At 38.5% G+C, this 17,811-nt stretch overlaps 1 protein-coding gene across 1 annotated transcript in view; it reads right to left on the bottom strand.

Moving 5' to 3' along the window:
* Window positions 1–542: 542 nt before the first annotated feature.
* Window positions 543–17,811, bottom strand: part of PRRC1 (proline rich coiled-coil 1) — a 38,023-nt gene continuing 20,754 nt past the window's right edge. Inside the window, exons 8-9 of the mRNA XM_059174465.1 lie at window positions 5,875–5,977; window positions 543–2,272 (exon numbers count right to left, since the gene is read on the bottom strand). Coding sequence (XP_059030448.1) covers window positions 2,063–2,272; window positions 5,875–5,977 — 313 coding nt within the window. The 3' untranslated portion in view covers window positions 543–2,062. The remainder of the gene's footprint in view (window positions 2,273–5,874; window positions 5,978–17,811) is intronic.

Below are 17,811 nucleotides of genomic sequence, written 5' to 3'. Positions count from 1 at the left end.
CTAAAGATGAAAAAATAAGCATGAGGTGGGGAAAACAGCGTGTGGAGTCAGTCATGCTTGGATGACTTTCAACGGTAACTGTTGGCCAAAAAAAGCATCAGAGGCAAAACCCGGATGGTGGGTTTATCTCTTCCATGTGCCCTTCCCTAATCCTCCTCGCCCACTCACACTGTGACAAAAGGCCAAAGGCTCAGATGACCAGGGATGGGAAAATTACCTGGCTTCACACAAGCCACTACCTAACCAAAGAATTTGAAGACTGTGGAAAAATTGTACTCTAAGGGGATGTCCATGCTTGTGATTCTATTAAAAGAGCCCTCAAAGACCTAAACTATTTGAGACTTGGTAAAATAGAAAACAGATATTTTTTTAGGACCTCAAAGATTCCCTGTAACGGGAGGGAAAGTGGTCTATTCGCACTTGCATATTCCAAGAATGGGCATCCTTCGTCCCTAACTGTGATTTGTCACCTGGCCAATGCCATAATAAATACTGTTAGAGAAGTGTAGCTTTTTGAAAATAAAGGATAAAAAAGCAAATGGTACAGAAAGGCTTCTCTTTTTTATTAATCAGATGGAGAAAACATGAAGTGTTGCACAAATAGCAATGAAAGGGGAGAAAATCACTCTAGCCCTATCACGCCGCAGCAACTGGTTACATGTCTTTTCTCTCCTTTTAATGACAGACAAGTCTGAATTTCACCAAGCAATCATACAGTGCTTGGAAATGAACAGAGAGTTGTGAAAATAATGCTTCTCATCCTCAGGTTAAAAAAAGCAAAAATCGAGTAAGTACTCAAAGTAATACAAAGCAATGTTACCTGTAGTGACAGTGCAGGATAAGAGCTTCAACACCCTTTATAAGATTGTGCTAATTAATTTACAGCAAAGAACTGTAAGACGAGTAAGTAAAAATTAAATTACATTTGCGTAAGAAACTGTCTTCAAAACATTATAGGAACTTGCATACATAGAATCCAGAGTATAAGACAAACTATTTAAATTCTGATTTCTATAAATCCAAAAATGCTAAAATATATTATTTGGGGCTGGGGGGAGGGAGAAGCTTCAGTCACTAAATACAAACATGATCAACTAGATAAACCAGGTTGAATATTAAATAATTTCACTGAAAATTCCATAAAGAGTAGTAAAGGCAGAATGGCACCAAGTTAGAAAAGCATTGTTTAAGGCAAACTAAATATCAAGTAACCTTAATTAAAAGGGGAGGCATACAACCCCATAAATAACAAAGTAATTCCTCTGAAAAATTTCTATACGACACTTGAGAATATATGAATGGAAGCAGAAATAATGGCTGTTGGAGTTTACTTGAAAATATTGAATAGTACTATATAAAAACAGGAACTGTTCTGATTTAAAATACACTCAAATCATGGGCCACTTAGTTGTCACATAGCAAAGAAAAACAAAATAGTGCTGCAATGTCTCAGAGTCTAAATATGTGAAATGCCAAAACTTACTTTGAAATAAACCTTTTTTCTTTTTTTTAGAGGATGTGTGTATGTACATAATGACAAAAAAAAAAATCCCATTATTTTGGCCCATGTAAAAAGTATGCATAGAAATGTGCACCATCTCCCTGCAAGTAGGTGTCTGAGGGTCAGCTGTTGAGCACGTGGTTCGGTGTCAGACCTGAGATCACCCGCACACACAAAAAGCATCAAGGACTAAGAAGAGAGAAATCATGAAATAAACAATGACATGTTCTTCAATCTTCAACAAAATAATCAAGTATGTATCATTAAGTTAAAGGTCGAAGCACGTGAATTTGCACCGTACAGATTTGGTATATCAAATTGTCCTATAAAAATAATTGTTTTCTAAGAACTGCGGTATGTGAAATTGCACGATCACAGCAAGGATCTGTTTCTTTGCAGCTACTGGAATGACACTGTGCCTTTCTAGGAAAGATCAAGTGTAGCCTAGAGGCACATTTGCAAGACCCCGACATCTGCTGGAGCTCCCCACATGGGGATGGGACCAAGTCTTTACCGCCACGCTCCAAACAAAGAGGTCGCTGCGCCCTGGGTGATCTCCTGTCACACGGTCCTGGGGGGCAGGCGCTGTTTGTACATTCCAGCAATGGCTTTGGCCGCACTGTAGATCATCTGCCGGCGAGACATGCCGGTGAATGTCAAGTGCCAGTCAGTCCGCGTCACGTTCACTAAGCTCTTTTCCAGGACTTCACCCACTGTCACCAGAAGGCCTGACCACCTCAGACTGTAGTCCTGGGGAGTGAGACTTTGAGCCTGTGGAAGAATGAACCTGGGTATGATTTATATTGCATTGAAAACAAATGACTGGGTCTAGCTCTAAGTGACATCCCAAAGTCCCTTAGTATAGATGACAACAAACCCCGAGAAACACAGCTATGCTGGCAGCTCTATGAGGTGACAAGGCTGAGGCTACGAAGACTCAGAACACTACTACACACACATCCTCTCTTCAGTGTCCACTCAGTCTTAATCTCATGATGCCATCTAACAGCACTCAGTGTCCAAGGCCTGAGGTTCCAGTAGGAGTACGTGCTGCTTCAGGTTAAGAGGAAGAGGAATGCTGAGCACACATGCCTCCACCCCTAACCCTTCCTGTCCTTTTCATAGTCCCTCCCTCATCAGTGTGCTCTTCTGAGCCTTCCCATCACCTGACACGTTCACTGACATCTCGGCCTATATGTTGTCTAATTCATTAAGCACCCGAGGATCTAATATTTGATCACCAGGTCTGATTTTTGTGTTGATTTTCCAGCACATATATCCTAATTAGCTAAGAGTTAACACTATGGTAGTTATTTCTAACATTTCAATTCTATTGAATCCTTTTTTCTCCTTTAACATGCTCATATTTGAACTGAGTAAACTGATGAGCTATTGCTTGAACCATCAGGCCATTTCTGGGGTAAACCAATCTTGGCCGGGCTGTTCTGTTTGTGATACTGTGATTTACAATTAAAAATACATATACACCTGATCCTTGAACCATGCAGAGGTTAGGGAGAGTGACCACCTGGTACAGCTGAAAATCCACAATATAACTTTTGACTCCCCCAAAACTTAATTACTAACAGCCTACTGTTAACCAGAAGCCTTAGTGATAAGTCAATTAACACCCTCTTTGTAATGTTATATGTATTATATACCATATTCTTGAAGTCTACTAAGCTACAGAAAAAATGTTAAGAAAAGCAAAAAGAGAAACTACCAAGAACGTCGAAGAGTCTCCTTATAAATGGACCTGTGTAGTTCAAACCCGTGTTACTCAAAGGTCAGTTATAGCTTGTCCTCCCACTCCCTCCCAGCTCCAGGATAGGGAGAGAGGCTGCAAGATGATTAAATAACCAATGGTGAATGATTGACTCCATCATGACTATCCAATGAAGCCTCCATAAAAACCCCAAAAGGCTGGAGTTGGGAGAGCTTCTGGGTTGGTGCCCATGTGGAGATTCCAGGAGAGCAGCAGGCTAGGAGAGCACACAGAAGCTCTGCACCCTTTCCCGGGATCTTGCCCTCTGCATCTCTTCCATCTGCCTGTTTCTAGGTTCTATCTTTTCATAATAAATAAGCAACTTAGTGAGTAGAGAGGGTTCCTGAGAAGGAGGGATTGCTAGAACCAACCTGTAGAACCAGACAAGACACCTGGACTTGTCACTGGCCTCTGCGATGGGGAGGGGCCAGTCTTATAGGACAGAGTCCTTATTCTGTGGGATTGGATACTATCTCCAGGTGTAGAGTCAGAATTGAGATGAAATGTCTGACACCATCTGGAATCCTAAAATTCCTTGGTGGTGTGGAAAAACCCCTCCCACACACAGGAATTGGGTCTGAAACCTCAATAGTTGGTGTCAGGAGAGGTACTTGGCTAAAACAGCCCTGGTTCCTTGAAATGTGTAGCTTACAAAGAGCAGGGAGGAAAGGATGAGGGCTGAAGAACCTCTGGCCACTGGGTGGCCATGTGGTCAGTGCTGGAATGGAGCAGCATCTGGGCTGCAGTCTGTCACTAAAGGTAAGGTTACCATGGAAATTAGAGATAGATCTATCTCCTGGAAAGCTGGTTTACTGAATACATAGAGAAATGCAAACTAGTAAGAAAAAGGCAAAACAGTCCACCACTTAGTGGTGATTCTCTACCATAGCTAACATCAAAGTAAAAAGACAATGCTTAGGGACACCTGGGTAGCTCAGTGGGTTAAAGCCTCTGTCTTCGGCTCAGTTCATGATCTCAGGGTCCTGGGATCGAGTTCCGCGTCGGGCTCTCTGCTCAGCAGGGAGCCTGCTTCCTCCTCTCTCTCTGCCTGCCTCTCTACTTGTGATCTCTGTCTGTCAAATAAATAAATAAAATCTTAAAAAAAAAAGACAATGCTTAGTCTCGCCTTGATGCTGGATGGATATACGTAGGGACACAATTTGATGGAATTACAGTCAAATCTGTAAGGAAACTGTTACGTGTGAAAAGGCCTGAGGTGAAGTGGCCTTCTGATACCTGACTGTATTGTGAGAATGGACACTGCAGTCTCACTGGGGAAAGCTTCCCAGACCTCGTATGATGAAACTGAAACAGTGGAGATATGCCCTTCATGCATGATTAGCTGGACATGCTATGTGAGAACCAGGAAGACTGTCTGGGCCCACACGGTGTGGAACAGGAGCTGGTATGCTAGCAGGGGCTAATTCTCTGTGCCACTGCCCAACGTGGAGCTTAGACTAAGGCTTATGGCAAAAATTCAAGTGTGCCTGGTGACCCCTACTGCAACTCAGGAGTAGGATATTTCCACTTGGGGGGGCATTTACTAGCAGATATTATTAAAGCTACTCCTTTCACTGAAGGATATAAAATGATTCTGAAGTGTTAAATATCCATAATATCTAGGATGGTGTTTGAGAAACACCCTCGTGGGGATGGCAGTGCCCAGGCAAGTACATAAACCACGGCGGTGGTTTATGTACACGGTCATGATGCTTAGGGAGACCATCATGAACAAGGCTAAATAGCTAAAGACCCAACTAACTCTTGAGAGAGTTTTAGATGACATTTAACAATGTTCATAAGACCAAATGTGTTGAAAATTTTGTGAAATGGAACTTAGGAAAAGGACAACAAAATGCCCTTTTCCATGGAGTACTAAGCCTTCCACATAAACCTTTATTTACATTCTGGATTGTTCAAGAAAGGATGAAAGGTAGGGAACCAGTTATTGTACATGATGCTTCTCTTCTAAATACCATGTGGACAAGTAAACTCAGAGTTAAATTTTTAACAAACCGAAAGCCATGTGCCTTTCGTGTAAGGTTTCTTTTCTTTTTAAAAGATTCTATTTATTTATCTGACAGAGAAATAGCACAAGTATGCAGAGTGGCAGGCAGAAGGAGTAGCAGGCTCTCCAGGGAGCAGGGAGCCCAATGCCTGAGCCAAAGGGAGATGCTTAGCCAACTGAGCCACCCAGGTGCCCCACAGGTAAGGTTTCTAAACTGGTTTCCACTTATTACAAAAGATGAATGAAGACAAAAGATATGGAAGTAATGGGGGACCAAAATGATAGATAATGAAAGGTAAACAGACCACCAGCAGAACAGGTAAATCATTTTTTCCTGCTGACAGTAGTGAACAGGATAATAAAAAGAAGAGGAAAATAGTGATTAAGCCTGTGACATATTACCTTTTCAAAGACAGCTGGAAAAGAAAGGAGGAAGGTACTCAAACGACATGAAAGAAACTAGAAACTGAAAAACAGAAAAGGCTAAAAGTGCAAAGTTGTCACAAAATCAAGAATATATAGCCTATTTCACACAAACTTGTATTCTAAAAACGGTATTTCAAGTTTCTATTTAATAGGATGAAAAAGAAGAAAACGAACCTGCTGTACAAACTCCAAAGGCACGGGTGTGGCCTGTGTAAACGTTTCCAGGTGAATGCCATGGACGGGGTCTTCCACTATCAAACAGCCAATGTCAAACCACCTGCAACAGAATAGATGGTTGTTCATGTGCCAAATGAAGATTACAGTGACCAGATAGGACAAATCCACAATAGTTAGTATCATTCCCATAAACCACTGGAGTTCAAAAACGAAATGTTTATCAGTTTTCAAGAGAATAATCCATAAAAACTATATAAAAAATGACCTGTTGGCTTAATTCCAACAGGAATGAGGAAAACGACCCAAAAAAAAAAAAGAACCACCTGAAACTTATCCAGGTGACGTTTTTCTTGCTTTTCTTGCTGACACTCAGAGAAGGATGGGAAGACGAAGATTCAAAAAAGCAACAGATAGTTACTCATCTGAATATGCAAATACTTAATCACAAGTAACTTTTTAAAAATGTCACTTGCTAAAATACAGGAAATTTTATTTTACCATCTCTATGGTTACTGTGTAGCCCACTTGCAAAGTTACTAGCAAATTAAATAAGCTCATTCAGAGGAAGTAACAAATCTTATTCTTGATAATCTGTCTTTGAAAACACTTCATGAAATCAAGAAAACTTTCTTCCATTTAAAGTTACTCATAAATTATAAAAATACATTTTATAATTGCCTTAAGTCATCTGTAACAGCACCAGCATTTTAGATAACCAGAATTATGCAACCACCAGATGCCATGAAATGAGTTTGGATAACAAGAGGATATACAGAGTAAAAAAAGTTCAGTCTATTTTTAAAAATATGTAGATCTAATGGAATGTGATAAAACACGAAATGAATTAGGTAACTTCTATTAACATATTCCAAGAAACAGCAAGTAAAAATGGAGTAAGTTTTGCTGCACATTAAAATGATAACAGGTAGTATCTGTAGTATACATATCCTAAAACTTGGTTTCAAACAAATAACATCAAATAAGGATATGAATTTTATTTGGAACACTAATCAGTCAATAACTTGGATATAATGCAGATAGAGAACAATCGTGGTGATTAAGCTGGCAGGCATGGACTTCCTGAAAAGCAGACTCAGGGAAGGTGAAAGCACGCCCCCTCCCCGACCCGGCCTGGGCCCCCACCATCCCGTGATGCTGCTGAATACAGATTAGATCTCTAAGGTCCTCTTTGCTATCTGAAATTCAATGGTGCTCTTAACCAAGTCAAGAGGGATAGCCCACTCAGTAGCTAGAACTGCAACGACCGTCATGCCCATGAAAACCTCTTCCATCTCTTTCACTAGTACTGCTGGTGGGGGAAATGCTGGACTCTCCACTCCTCGTTACTGTCCTTCAACTTCCCCTGCACACCCCACCTCACATGATTCACGGACAGTTCCTAAGGCTCTGTCTCCGTCCCTTCCTACCCCTCTCCATGCAGCTGCTGAAAGAACTCGGACTAGAAGGATCTCACAGGGGTCACTCTGACTAAAAAAGGGCTTAAGAAGAACTGTAGTTCCAAGATACTTGGATTTCATTTACCAGCAAAAATCTTAAAACGATGTCGGAACTGCCACTCTGTTTTACAAAAAAGACCTCTACCACCACCGGTCAATTCTCAGAAAAAAAGGACATGTTAACACACTTAACACACAACCCAAGATTTTTCAACTTTGTGGGTTAACCTCCGAATAAGGATAGTCCATACTTACACAGGATTTTGTCTAGGTCAGGGACACATCATGGTAGTTTTTCTCATGTACCATGGACTGATGTGAAATTCAGAGACAGGCAGGTCTGGCCTAGCTCTATTCTTTGTTAGGGCTAAACACATCTGGGATCTCTTTTGGCTGTCCGGCTCTTTCTCTCTATCAGTAACCATGTTTTTGACTTTATCTTCTCAGCACTTACTTCCCACAGGACCACGGGAGATAGAAGTAACCAAAGCACCAAAGATCAAGTGGTAGGGATCCTGGCTTTGCTCTCCATTCACATGACCTCCCTCTGCTCCTCCACACCTTCTCACACCACCTTTCCATCCTCTCCTCTTTAATCCCACACTAGAAACCAGTGATTTCCTAACATTACAGTTTACCCTTGAATAATGCGGAGGTTAGTGTTGCTATGACCCCCTGGGACAGTCAAAAGTTTAACTTTTGACTCTCTAAAAGCTTCTAATAGCCTGCTGTTAACCGGAATTCTTACTGGTAATAGTCTATTAATACGTATTTTGTATGTTATATATATACCATATTCTTATAATAATAAGTGAGCTAGAGAAAAGTTAAGAAAATCACAGCAAGAAAATACATTTTTTGTACTACACTGTATCAAAAAAAAACCCCACATGTAAGTGGATTTGTACAGTTCAAATCCACGCTTTTCAATAATCACCTGTTTCTACTATTCCTAATCTTTCTAATAGGCTACTGTACTTGTCAAAAGGCATTTGGTAGGAAAAATACCACATACTACATCTACATAGGATGGGACAGCTGACGGCAGACTAATGTTCCCAAAGAAAAGCTGTAAGAGGTACACAAGTCCTGCAGCTACCAGTGTCACAGAGCTGTAGAAGGCAGGAGGACCACATGGAATAATGCTGGTGACAGGGGATAAACTTTGAGAGTGAGGTGCACACCTGGACCCAAATGCCACCCAGCCTGAAGTCACCCAGCAGACTACAAGTAAAGGAAACCCACCACTAACATCTAGGTAGGGAAATGGTTAGACTTTACTCTGGGGGTTGGAAGTGTTCAGGAGCAAAGTTATTTATGTGCCCCTTCCACTTTGACCATGCAAACAGAAGCAGAGTTTGCGCATTCTAGCCGGCCGGTGGCCTCAATGATCCCCGTCCCCCTGGTGCGCACACACCAGCTCAAGCCATCTCACTGCGACGGCCCCAGCATGGGATGCAGTGGTACACCCACACCTCAAGGCTCCCATCAACTGCATCGACTCTCATCGACATCGACTGCACATGGAACATCCCTACAGAAGGCCACCCTTTCAACACTGGGAGAACTAAGTGGCCTAATTCACAAAGTCAAAATGGGAGACAGGAATATGCTTAAATGAAACAAAGATTCAGTCTACTGAATGAAGAGTGCATAAATTCAGCAAATATAAAAAAGCCAATCAGATTGAAATACAGTAAGTGAAATGACAAATACACTAGAGAGAATCAGCAGCAAAGGAGAGGATGTGGCAGAACAGACCAGTGATCCAGAAGACAGGGTATCATAATGCAACCAAGCAGAAGAGCAAAAAGGAAAAAAAAAAAAAAATGAAAGGCTAAATGGTCTCTGGGACATTAACCGTACTATATACATACTCCCATTATAGGGATCCCAGAAAACCAAGAAAGGACCTGAAAACTTCCCTAGCCTGGTGAAGGTAGCAGATACAGGCCCAAGAATCACAAACCAAAGTAAGATGAACCCAAGGAGGTCCACACCAAGAAACATAGAGTATCAAAAATTAAAGAGATAATCATAAAGCCACCAAGAGGTAAGCAGCTAGTTACATATAAGGGAAACCCCATAAACCTACCAGATTTCTTAACACAAACTTTGTAGAACAGAAGGGAGTATCATGATCTGTTCCAAGTAGAGAAAGAAAAAAACCTACAATCAGGAATACTCTACCTGAAGAAAAGTAACTTATCACCACTCAATCAACCTTTTAAGAAATGTTAAAAAGACTTTTCTAAGAAGAAAAGGCCATGCCTAGAGGTGAAAACTAAAAAAGGGACAAATTTCACAGGTAAAAGCAAACACACAGTAAAGGAAGTAGATAAATCACTTACCCAGCTGTTGGGAACATTAAAAGGCAAAAGTAGTTAAATCAATTATATCTACATTAAAGGATTTACAAAATAAAAATATATAAAATGACTTCATATACATAAAAGGTAGAGGGATGAGTAAAGTGCTTTTTGAATGTGTCTAAACTTAAAATAGATCAACTTCAGATTGTGTAATGTAACACTACAGAAAGCCATCAGTCACAAAGAGAAGGGAACATGGCAGAACTACATAAATTACAAAACAATGAAATGGTAATGAGGTCCATAATGCTCCCATCATAAGACACAGGGTGACTGGATAAAAATACAAGACCCATCTACATGTGGCCTAAAAGAGAGCCACTTTATACCTACAGACACACAAGAGACTTTTAAGTGAAGGAATGGAAAAGGCATTTCAAGCAAATGGAAGTGAAAAAGAAAACCACCAAAACAAAAACTGGGAAGCATGGCATGTATCAGAACAAATAGACTCTGAAACAAAGACTGTATTAAAAGACGAAGAATGGCTAATAATAGTAATAAGGGGATCAATTGAACAAGAGAGTAGAACAATATTATCTACGTACCCAACATTAGAACATCTAAATATGTAAAACAAGTATTAGCAGATCTCAAAGGAGAAAGTAACAGACAGTAAAACAATAACAGTAAAGAAATTCACGCTCAGACCCCAAATTACACATCAATGATGCATAGATCATTCACACAGAAAATCAGTAAGGAAATGGTAGCTTTCAACCAGATGGATTTAATGCATCTGTATACAACACTGCTTCCCTAACCAACTGAAGACACATTCTTTTCAATAGCAAATGGATTGTTCCCAGGATAAATCATATATTAGGCCGAAAACAAGACTTAGTAAATGTCAGAGAATAAAATCCTATCAAGCACCTTTTCCTACTACAAGGCTATGAAACTAAAAATCAATTACAAGGAAAAAAATTTTAAAAACTGGGAAAAACATGAACATATGGACACCAAACAATATGCTTCTTACTAAACCAAGGAGTCAACATAGAAAGCAAAGAGGAACTCAAAAAATCCTTGGAAACAGCTGAAAATGGACACCCAACGGCTAACAGCCTTTGGGACACAGCAAAAGCAGTTCTAAAGGACTACCTCAACTAAAAAGTTCAACCTTACAACCTAAAAGACCTAGGAAAAGAACAAAGCTCGAAGATCACAGAAGGAAAAAAATAACAATGATTAGAGTGGAAATAGAAACCGCCCACCCCAAAAGAATCAAGAGCTACTTCTTTGAAACCATAAACAAACCGTCAGCCACAATACTCAAGAAAATAGAGTAAAATGAGAAATGAAAGAAAAGCAACAAATGACATAAGAATTTAAAAATTTTTGAGATACTTGTGAATACTATGAAAATATTGGCACCACCAAAACAGACAACAGAATGTAGAAATGTATACATTCCAAAAAACATACAAGACTGAATCAGGAAGAAACAGAAAATGTGAACACATTAATTACTAATAACAAAACTAAGTAATCAAAAAGCCCCCAACAAACAAAATCCAGGACCAGGCAGTTTCACAAGAGAATTCTGAGTTATTTATACTTACCCTTCTCAAACTATCCAAAATAAATAAATAAATAAATAAATAAAAGAATAGGAAGGAAAACTTCCAAATTCATTCCACAAGGCCAGCATTACCCTGATAGCAAAATCAGACAAAAACTACAAAAAAGGAAGTTATAGGCCAATATCCTTGATGAACATAGATGCAAAAATCCTCAAAACATTAGCAAGCCAAATTCAATATACATTAAAATAATAACAATTGAGTGGGACTTCTTTCAGGGATGCAAGAATGGTTCAACATCTGCAAATCAATGTAATGTATCACATTCACAAAACCTGGGATAAAAACCATATATGATCATTTCAGTAAATGCAGAAAGCGCACTTGATAAAATTCGACATCCATTCATGCTAAGAATTCCCAATAAAGTAGGTTTAGAGGGAACACACCTCAATATAGCCACAGATAACAACATAATGGTGACAAACTGAAATTTTCCTCTAAGACTAAGATGTACACTCTGACCACTTTTATTCAACATAGTGTTGGGTCCCCTAGTAATGGGTCCATGGTCAAAGGAGCGAAATTAATACAAAGCAAAAGTCAAGCAAAGCTTTATTTTCGTGCCAAGCATCAAGAATCAGACCCCCACTGGTTGGGGCCACCCCTTACAGAGAGGACGACCCCTCCCTGCCTCACAGACTAACTTTTATAGAGCAAAGGCCATGTGGTTGGGCCTGGCCACACACAGGTGGCTAACTGAATTATAACTCACCCCACAGTAGCTATGGAAACTTGCCTATCACCTTGGTAGCTAGGAGACAGTATGGCCCCCACTGATTGAAGACCTCCACCTGGCCTGACCCATCCTTGTATTTGGACTTTGTTACCTGGGATTGGTTTCCTGGACTTGCTTTTAAATAAGTTCCGGGGGGGGGGGGGGGACAGGGTCAATTTAAGTTTTATTGCATAAACAACAAAATGGCTGTTCGACCAAGGTGGGGCCACCCTGGCTAAATAAATAGGCCCTTACAATAACACTAAAAGTTCTAGCCACAGAAATCAGACAAGAAAAAATAAATAAAAGGCATCCAAATTGGATAAGGAAGAAGTCAAACCATCAATAGTGAAAGAGCATATGATATGATGTACAGGAAAACTTAAAGATGCCACAAAACTCAAAGCTGCAAGACACAAAGTCAACACATGGAAATCTGGTATACTTCTGCACACTAATAACAGAAAACAACCCCATTTAAAAGTGCATCAGATGAATAAAATACCTGAGAATATATTCCGCAAAGAAGGTGAAAGACCTGTACTTTCTTTTTTTAAAATATTTTATTTATTTATTTGACAGAGACATAGTGAGAAAGGGAACACAGGCGGAGGTGGGGGGATGCGGGGGGGGGGGGGGCGGCGTGGAAGAGGGAGAAGCAGGTTTCAGGCAGAGCACAGAGCCCGATTTGGGGCTTGATCCCAGGACCCTGGGATCATTACAAACACCAAAAGATAAATAACATCCCAGCATGACCCTGGGATCATGCTGAAGGCAGAGCTTAACAACTGAGCCACCCAGACGCCCAAGACCTGCAATCTTAAAACTATAAGACAATGAAGAGAAGCTAAAGGTGACACAAATGGAAAGATATTCCATGCTTATGGATTAGTAAAAGCAATAGCATTAAGATATCCACATTACCCAAAACAATCTACAGATTCAATGCATCCCTATTAAAATACTGGTATAATTTTTCACAGAACTAGAGAAAATACTACTAAAATATGTATAAAAATACAAAAGACCTTGAATAGCCAAAGCAATCTGGAAAAAGAACAAAGCTAGAGGTATTATAATCCAAAACTTCAAGCCCTACACTTTGAAGCTAAAGTAACCAAATTACTAGGATACTGGTACAATAAACATAAAGACCCATAAAACAATGTAGAGAACCCGGAAATAAACGCACATTTACATGGTCAGTAAATTGGACAAAATTTACTGGACAAAAATACTTGGACAAAATTGGCCAGAATATACAATGGGGAAAAGTTTTCAATAAATGGTACCAATGGACCAATTTCTAACACCATTCACAAACTCAAAATGGACTTAAATGTAGTATTTGAGCTTAAACATAAAACATAAACAACTGAGCCACCCAGTTTTTTAATTAATTTAAAAAAAAATTTTAATTAATTAAAACTTAAACATAAATAATTCCTAAAACAAAACACAAGACAGCAGTATCTTAAACATCAGCCTTAGTAACTTTCTTTCTAAATATATCTCCTCATGCAAGGGAAACAAAAGCAAAAATAAACATTGAGACTACACCAAAATAAAAAACTTTTCCACAACAAAGGAAACCATCAACAAAACAAAAAGGCAATCCTACCTAACAAAGTACCTTTGCAAAGGATATATCCAATAAGGGGTTAATATCCCTATAAAAAACTCATATAAACTACACCAAAAACCAAATAATCCACTTAAAAATGGGCGGAAGAGGGCACTTGGGTGGCTCAGTAGATTAACCATCTGCCTTCAGCTCAGGTCATGATCCCAGGGTCCAGGGATTGATTCCCACATTGGCCTCCCTGCTCAGCAGAGAATCTGCCTCTCCCTCTGACCTTCACCCTGCTCATGCTCTCTTGCTCTCTATTAAATAAAATCTTAAAAAAAAAAAAAAAAAAAAAAAAAAAAGAAAGAAAGACATGAACAGTCATTTTTCCAACAAAAGACATCCAGAAGACCAAAAGACACATTAAAAGATGTACAACAAAATTCATCATCAGAGAAATGCAAATCAAAACCACATAGAGAATGCCAGAATAACTAAAATTTTAAAAAGATAAATAACAAGTATTGGCAAGGATGCAGAGAAAAAGGGTCCTTTGTGCACTGTTGGTGGGAATGTAAAGTGATACAGCCACTGTGGAAAACAGTATGGAGGTTCCTCAAAAGATTAAAAATGGAAATACCTTATCATCCAGTAATTTCACTCTGGGTATTTACCCAAAGAAAAAAATACTAATTCAGAAAGATACCTGCATCCGTATGCTGACTGCAGCATTATTCATAATAGCCAAGCTAGGGAAGCAACCTAAATGTACACTGACAGACGAATGGATTAAGATATGAGACAGACAGACAGACACACACACACAGAGGAATATTAGTCATAAAGAATGACATCTTGCCACTTGGAACAACATGGACCTAGAGACTATTATGCTAAGTGAAATAAGTCTGACCCAGGAAGACAAGTATCATACGATTTCACAGACATGTGGAACTAAAAAACCAAACACATTAACAAACAAACAGAAAGACAATAAACTGGTGGTTGCCAGAAGAGAAGGGTGTGGGAGGACAGGCTAAATAGGGAAGGGGATTAAGAGGTACAAACTTCCAGTTATAAAATAAGTCAGGGGGACAAAAATACAGCATACAGAATAGTCACAAACACCATAATAATTTTGTAAAGTGGAGATGATAATTACACTTACGGTGAACATTCTGTAATGTACAGAATTGTTTAATAACTATGTTATATACCTCAAACTAATAAAACATTGTACCACAAGTTTATTTTGATTAAAGAAAAAGTAAAGTGCCAAATGAAAAGAACGGCCAATCTAGACTTGTATATTCAGCAAAAACAGCCTTAGTAAATGTGAATTAAAAGTATCTTCAGAGGCACGTGGGTGGCTCAGCTGGTTAAGTGTCTGCCTTCAGTTTGAGTCATTATCTTGGGGTCCTGGGATCGAGCCTCGTGTCGGGTTCTGTGCTCAGCTGGGAGTCTGCTTTTCCCTCTCCCTTTACCCTTACCCCTGCTCAAGCTCACTCTCTCAAATAAATGACATCTTAAAAAAAAAATTTTTTTTCAGACAAACAGTAGCTAAGAAAGTTTGTAGGTAAAGTCTTCCATTACAATGTAGTACCAAAGGAAGTCCCTGAGACAGAAGAAAAATGATCCCAGAAAGGAAAACAAAACTATAGGAAGGAATTCAGAGAATAAGTATCAATGAATACTGACAGTAAAGGACAACACTACTAATACCTTAGGAGTGTAAAATGTATGCACAATTAAGAAAACTGAAAACAATACCATAAAAGATGAAGGGGATGTTGGGTAAAGAATACTAAAAGTGGTTCAGTATTACCAAGTCACAATTTTTACTAAAAGACTAATTTCTAAGATAACCAATAAATGAATTGTAAAAACTTAAGATAAGGGAAAAATGAAATAATGATCACTAGATGGCTCTTTGGTGCTTACACGGAAAGCATTCAAAGCTCTCTGTCCCAAATCGCTTCTTGATTTCCTAATCCAACAAATGATCAGCAAAGCTAGTTTAACTACTGACCCCAGTATACTATACTGACCTCTTCATCATCTTCAAACTCTTCCTCCACTCACAATGTCCTATATTTGTCACTTACCCAAATTTTACCTACTCTTCACAATCCCGTCCAAGTCCCACTCACTCACATATCTCATCTGACGCTACCTCTACATTCAATTATTTCTCATTGAATTGCATATATTTCCTACAAAAAATTATACACTATTTTATACAGTCACTTAAAACAGTTCATCTGTGTACATTATTTTCTCCCAACTGGCCAGCAGTTGGGAGAACTTCTCAGAGCTGGAGAATATTTTTAATATACTATAGCCATAAGTCCCAGGCACAACGCTATTCAATAATAAATAAACAAAAAAATATAACAAAACCAAATGTGATTACAAAAGAGATCGATTTCAAAAGTTAGGAAGCTCTTTCAGTATAAATAAATTCAGCATTTTAAAAATAATTTCTCCCATAAAAAAGCCAACTAAAGTACAAAGCCCTGAAAAGACCATAATGAATACGATTCTCTGAATATCCTTCAAACTAAACAGATAAGCATCATTGCTCAGATCTCAAACCTGATGACTGGCACCAGGCCCTGTTTCCCATACCTTCCATTACGCTGAATAACTATGTGAATGATTATGTTGGCTACTGGTGGTCAATTACCTCAGCCAAAACAGTACTGTATCCTCTTAAAATTGTGTATATAGTCACTAAATATAATAGCACCAATCTTAAGATGTAAACATTATTATCTCCCATTTTATAATTAAAAAAGAGAAACCTAGGTAGCAGAGATGACACAGCTGGTTAGATGATAGGATAGTTAAAGACTGAATACCTAAACATTTTTAAACTAGATATTCAGTCTCAGTAACCCCAGAACTAACTGTATTCTGCTCGTAAGATAGACAAAATAAGTCTCTTACTGAATAATTATATGCCATCAAACTAAATAACCTAGAATACATGGATACATTTCTAGAAACATATAACCTACCAAGACTGAATCATGAAGAAATCAAAAATCAATCAAAAATAGACTGATTTCTAGTAAGGAGATTCTAGTCAGTAATCAAAAACCTCCCAACAGGCATCTGTCAGAACCAGACCCCTTCACTAGTGAACTCTACCAAACATTTAAAGAAAAATTACTACCAACACTTCTCAAAGTCTTCCAAAACAAAAAGAGAAGGGACACCTCCAAACTCATTTTACAAGGCCAGCATTACCCTGATACCAAAATCAGACAAAGACACAACAGAAGAGAGCATCAAAGGCCAATTTCCATAGAAACACATAAGTAAAAATTTTCAACAGAATATTAAGCCAAATTCAACAATATATTAGAAGGATCATACACATCATTTAGTGTTTATTCTAGAGATGTAGAGATGGTTCCACATCCATAGACCAACGTGATACAACACAATAACAAAATCAAGGGCAAAAATCGTTAAGATCATCTCATAATATAGAGAAAAAGCATGTGATTCAACTACTGGTAATGATAAAAACTCTCTGAACAGGTTTAGAAAGAATGTACTCAAAATAATAAAGGCCACATATGATAAGCCCATAGCTAGTATCACATTCAACAATCAAAAGCTGAAAGTGTTTCCTCTAAGATCAGGAACAAGACAAAGATGCCCACTCTTTCCACTTCCTTTATTCAGTATGGTACTGAAAATCCTTACCAGAGCAATTAGGCAAGAAAAACAAATAAAAGGGATCCAAACTGGAAGGGAAGAAGAAAACCTGTGATTATTTTCAGATGACATGATACTACATATGGAAAAACAATACAAACAAGTAAACAAAATAAAAACTCTAAAACTTGGAACTTATAAATGAATTCAGTAAAAGTGCAGAATAAAAAATCAAAATCTGTAGTGTATAGATATGCCAAAATCTGTTGCATATCTATACACTAATAAACTACCAAAAAGAAAACTTAGAGAAAAAATACCACTTAAAAATCACATCCAAACACTGAGGAATGACAGAACACTGTGACAAAACACTGAGGAATAGATTTAACCAAGAAGGTGAAAAATCTCTACTCTGAAAACTATGTAAGACATTAATGGAAAAAACTGAAAACTCAAATATATGAAAAAAATATTCCAGATTGAGGGATTCAAAAAATTAAAATTGTTAAAATATCCACAGTATTCATTAAGCAATCTACAAATTCAATATAATCTCTACAAA

This window comes from Mustela lutreola, chromosome 5 (assembly GCF_030435805.1).
Source record: "Mustela lutreola isolate mMusLut2 chromosome 5, mMusLut2.pri, whole genome shotgun sequence".
NCBI lineage: Eukaryota > Metazoa > Chordata > Mammalia > Carnivora > Mustelidae > Mustela > Mustela lutreola.
The sequence above is the reverse complement of the archived record's forward strand: the minus strand, read 5'-3'. Positions and strand labels throughout refer to the sequence as shown.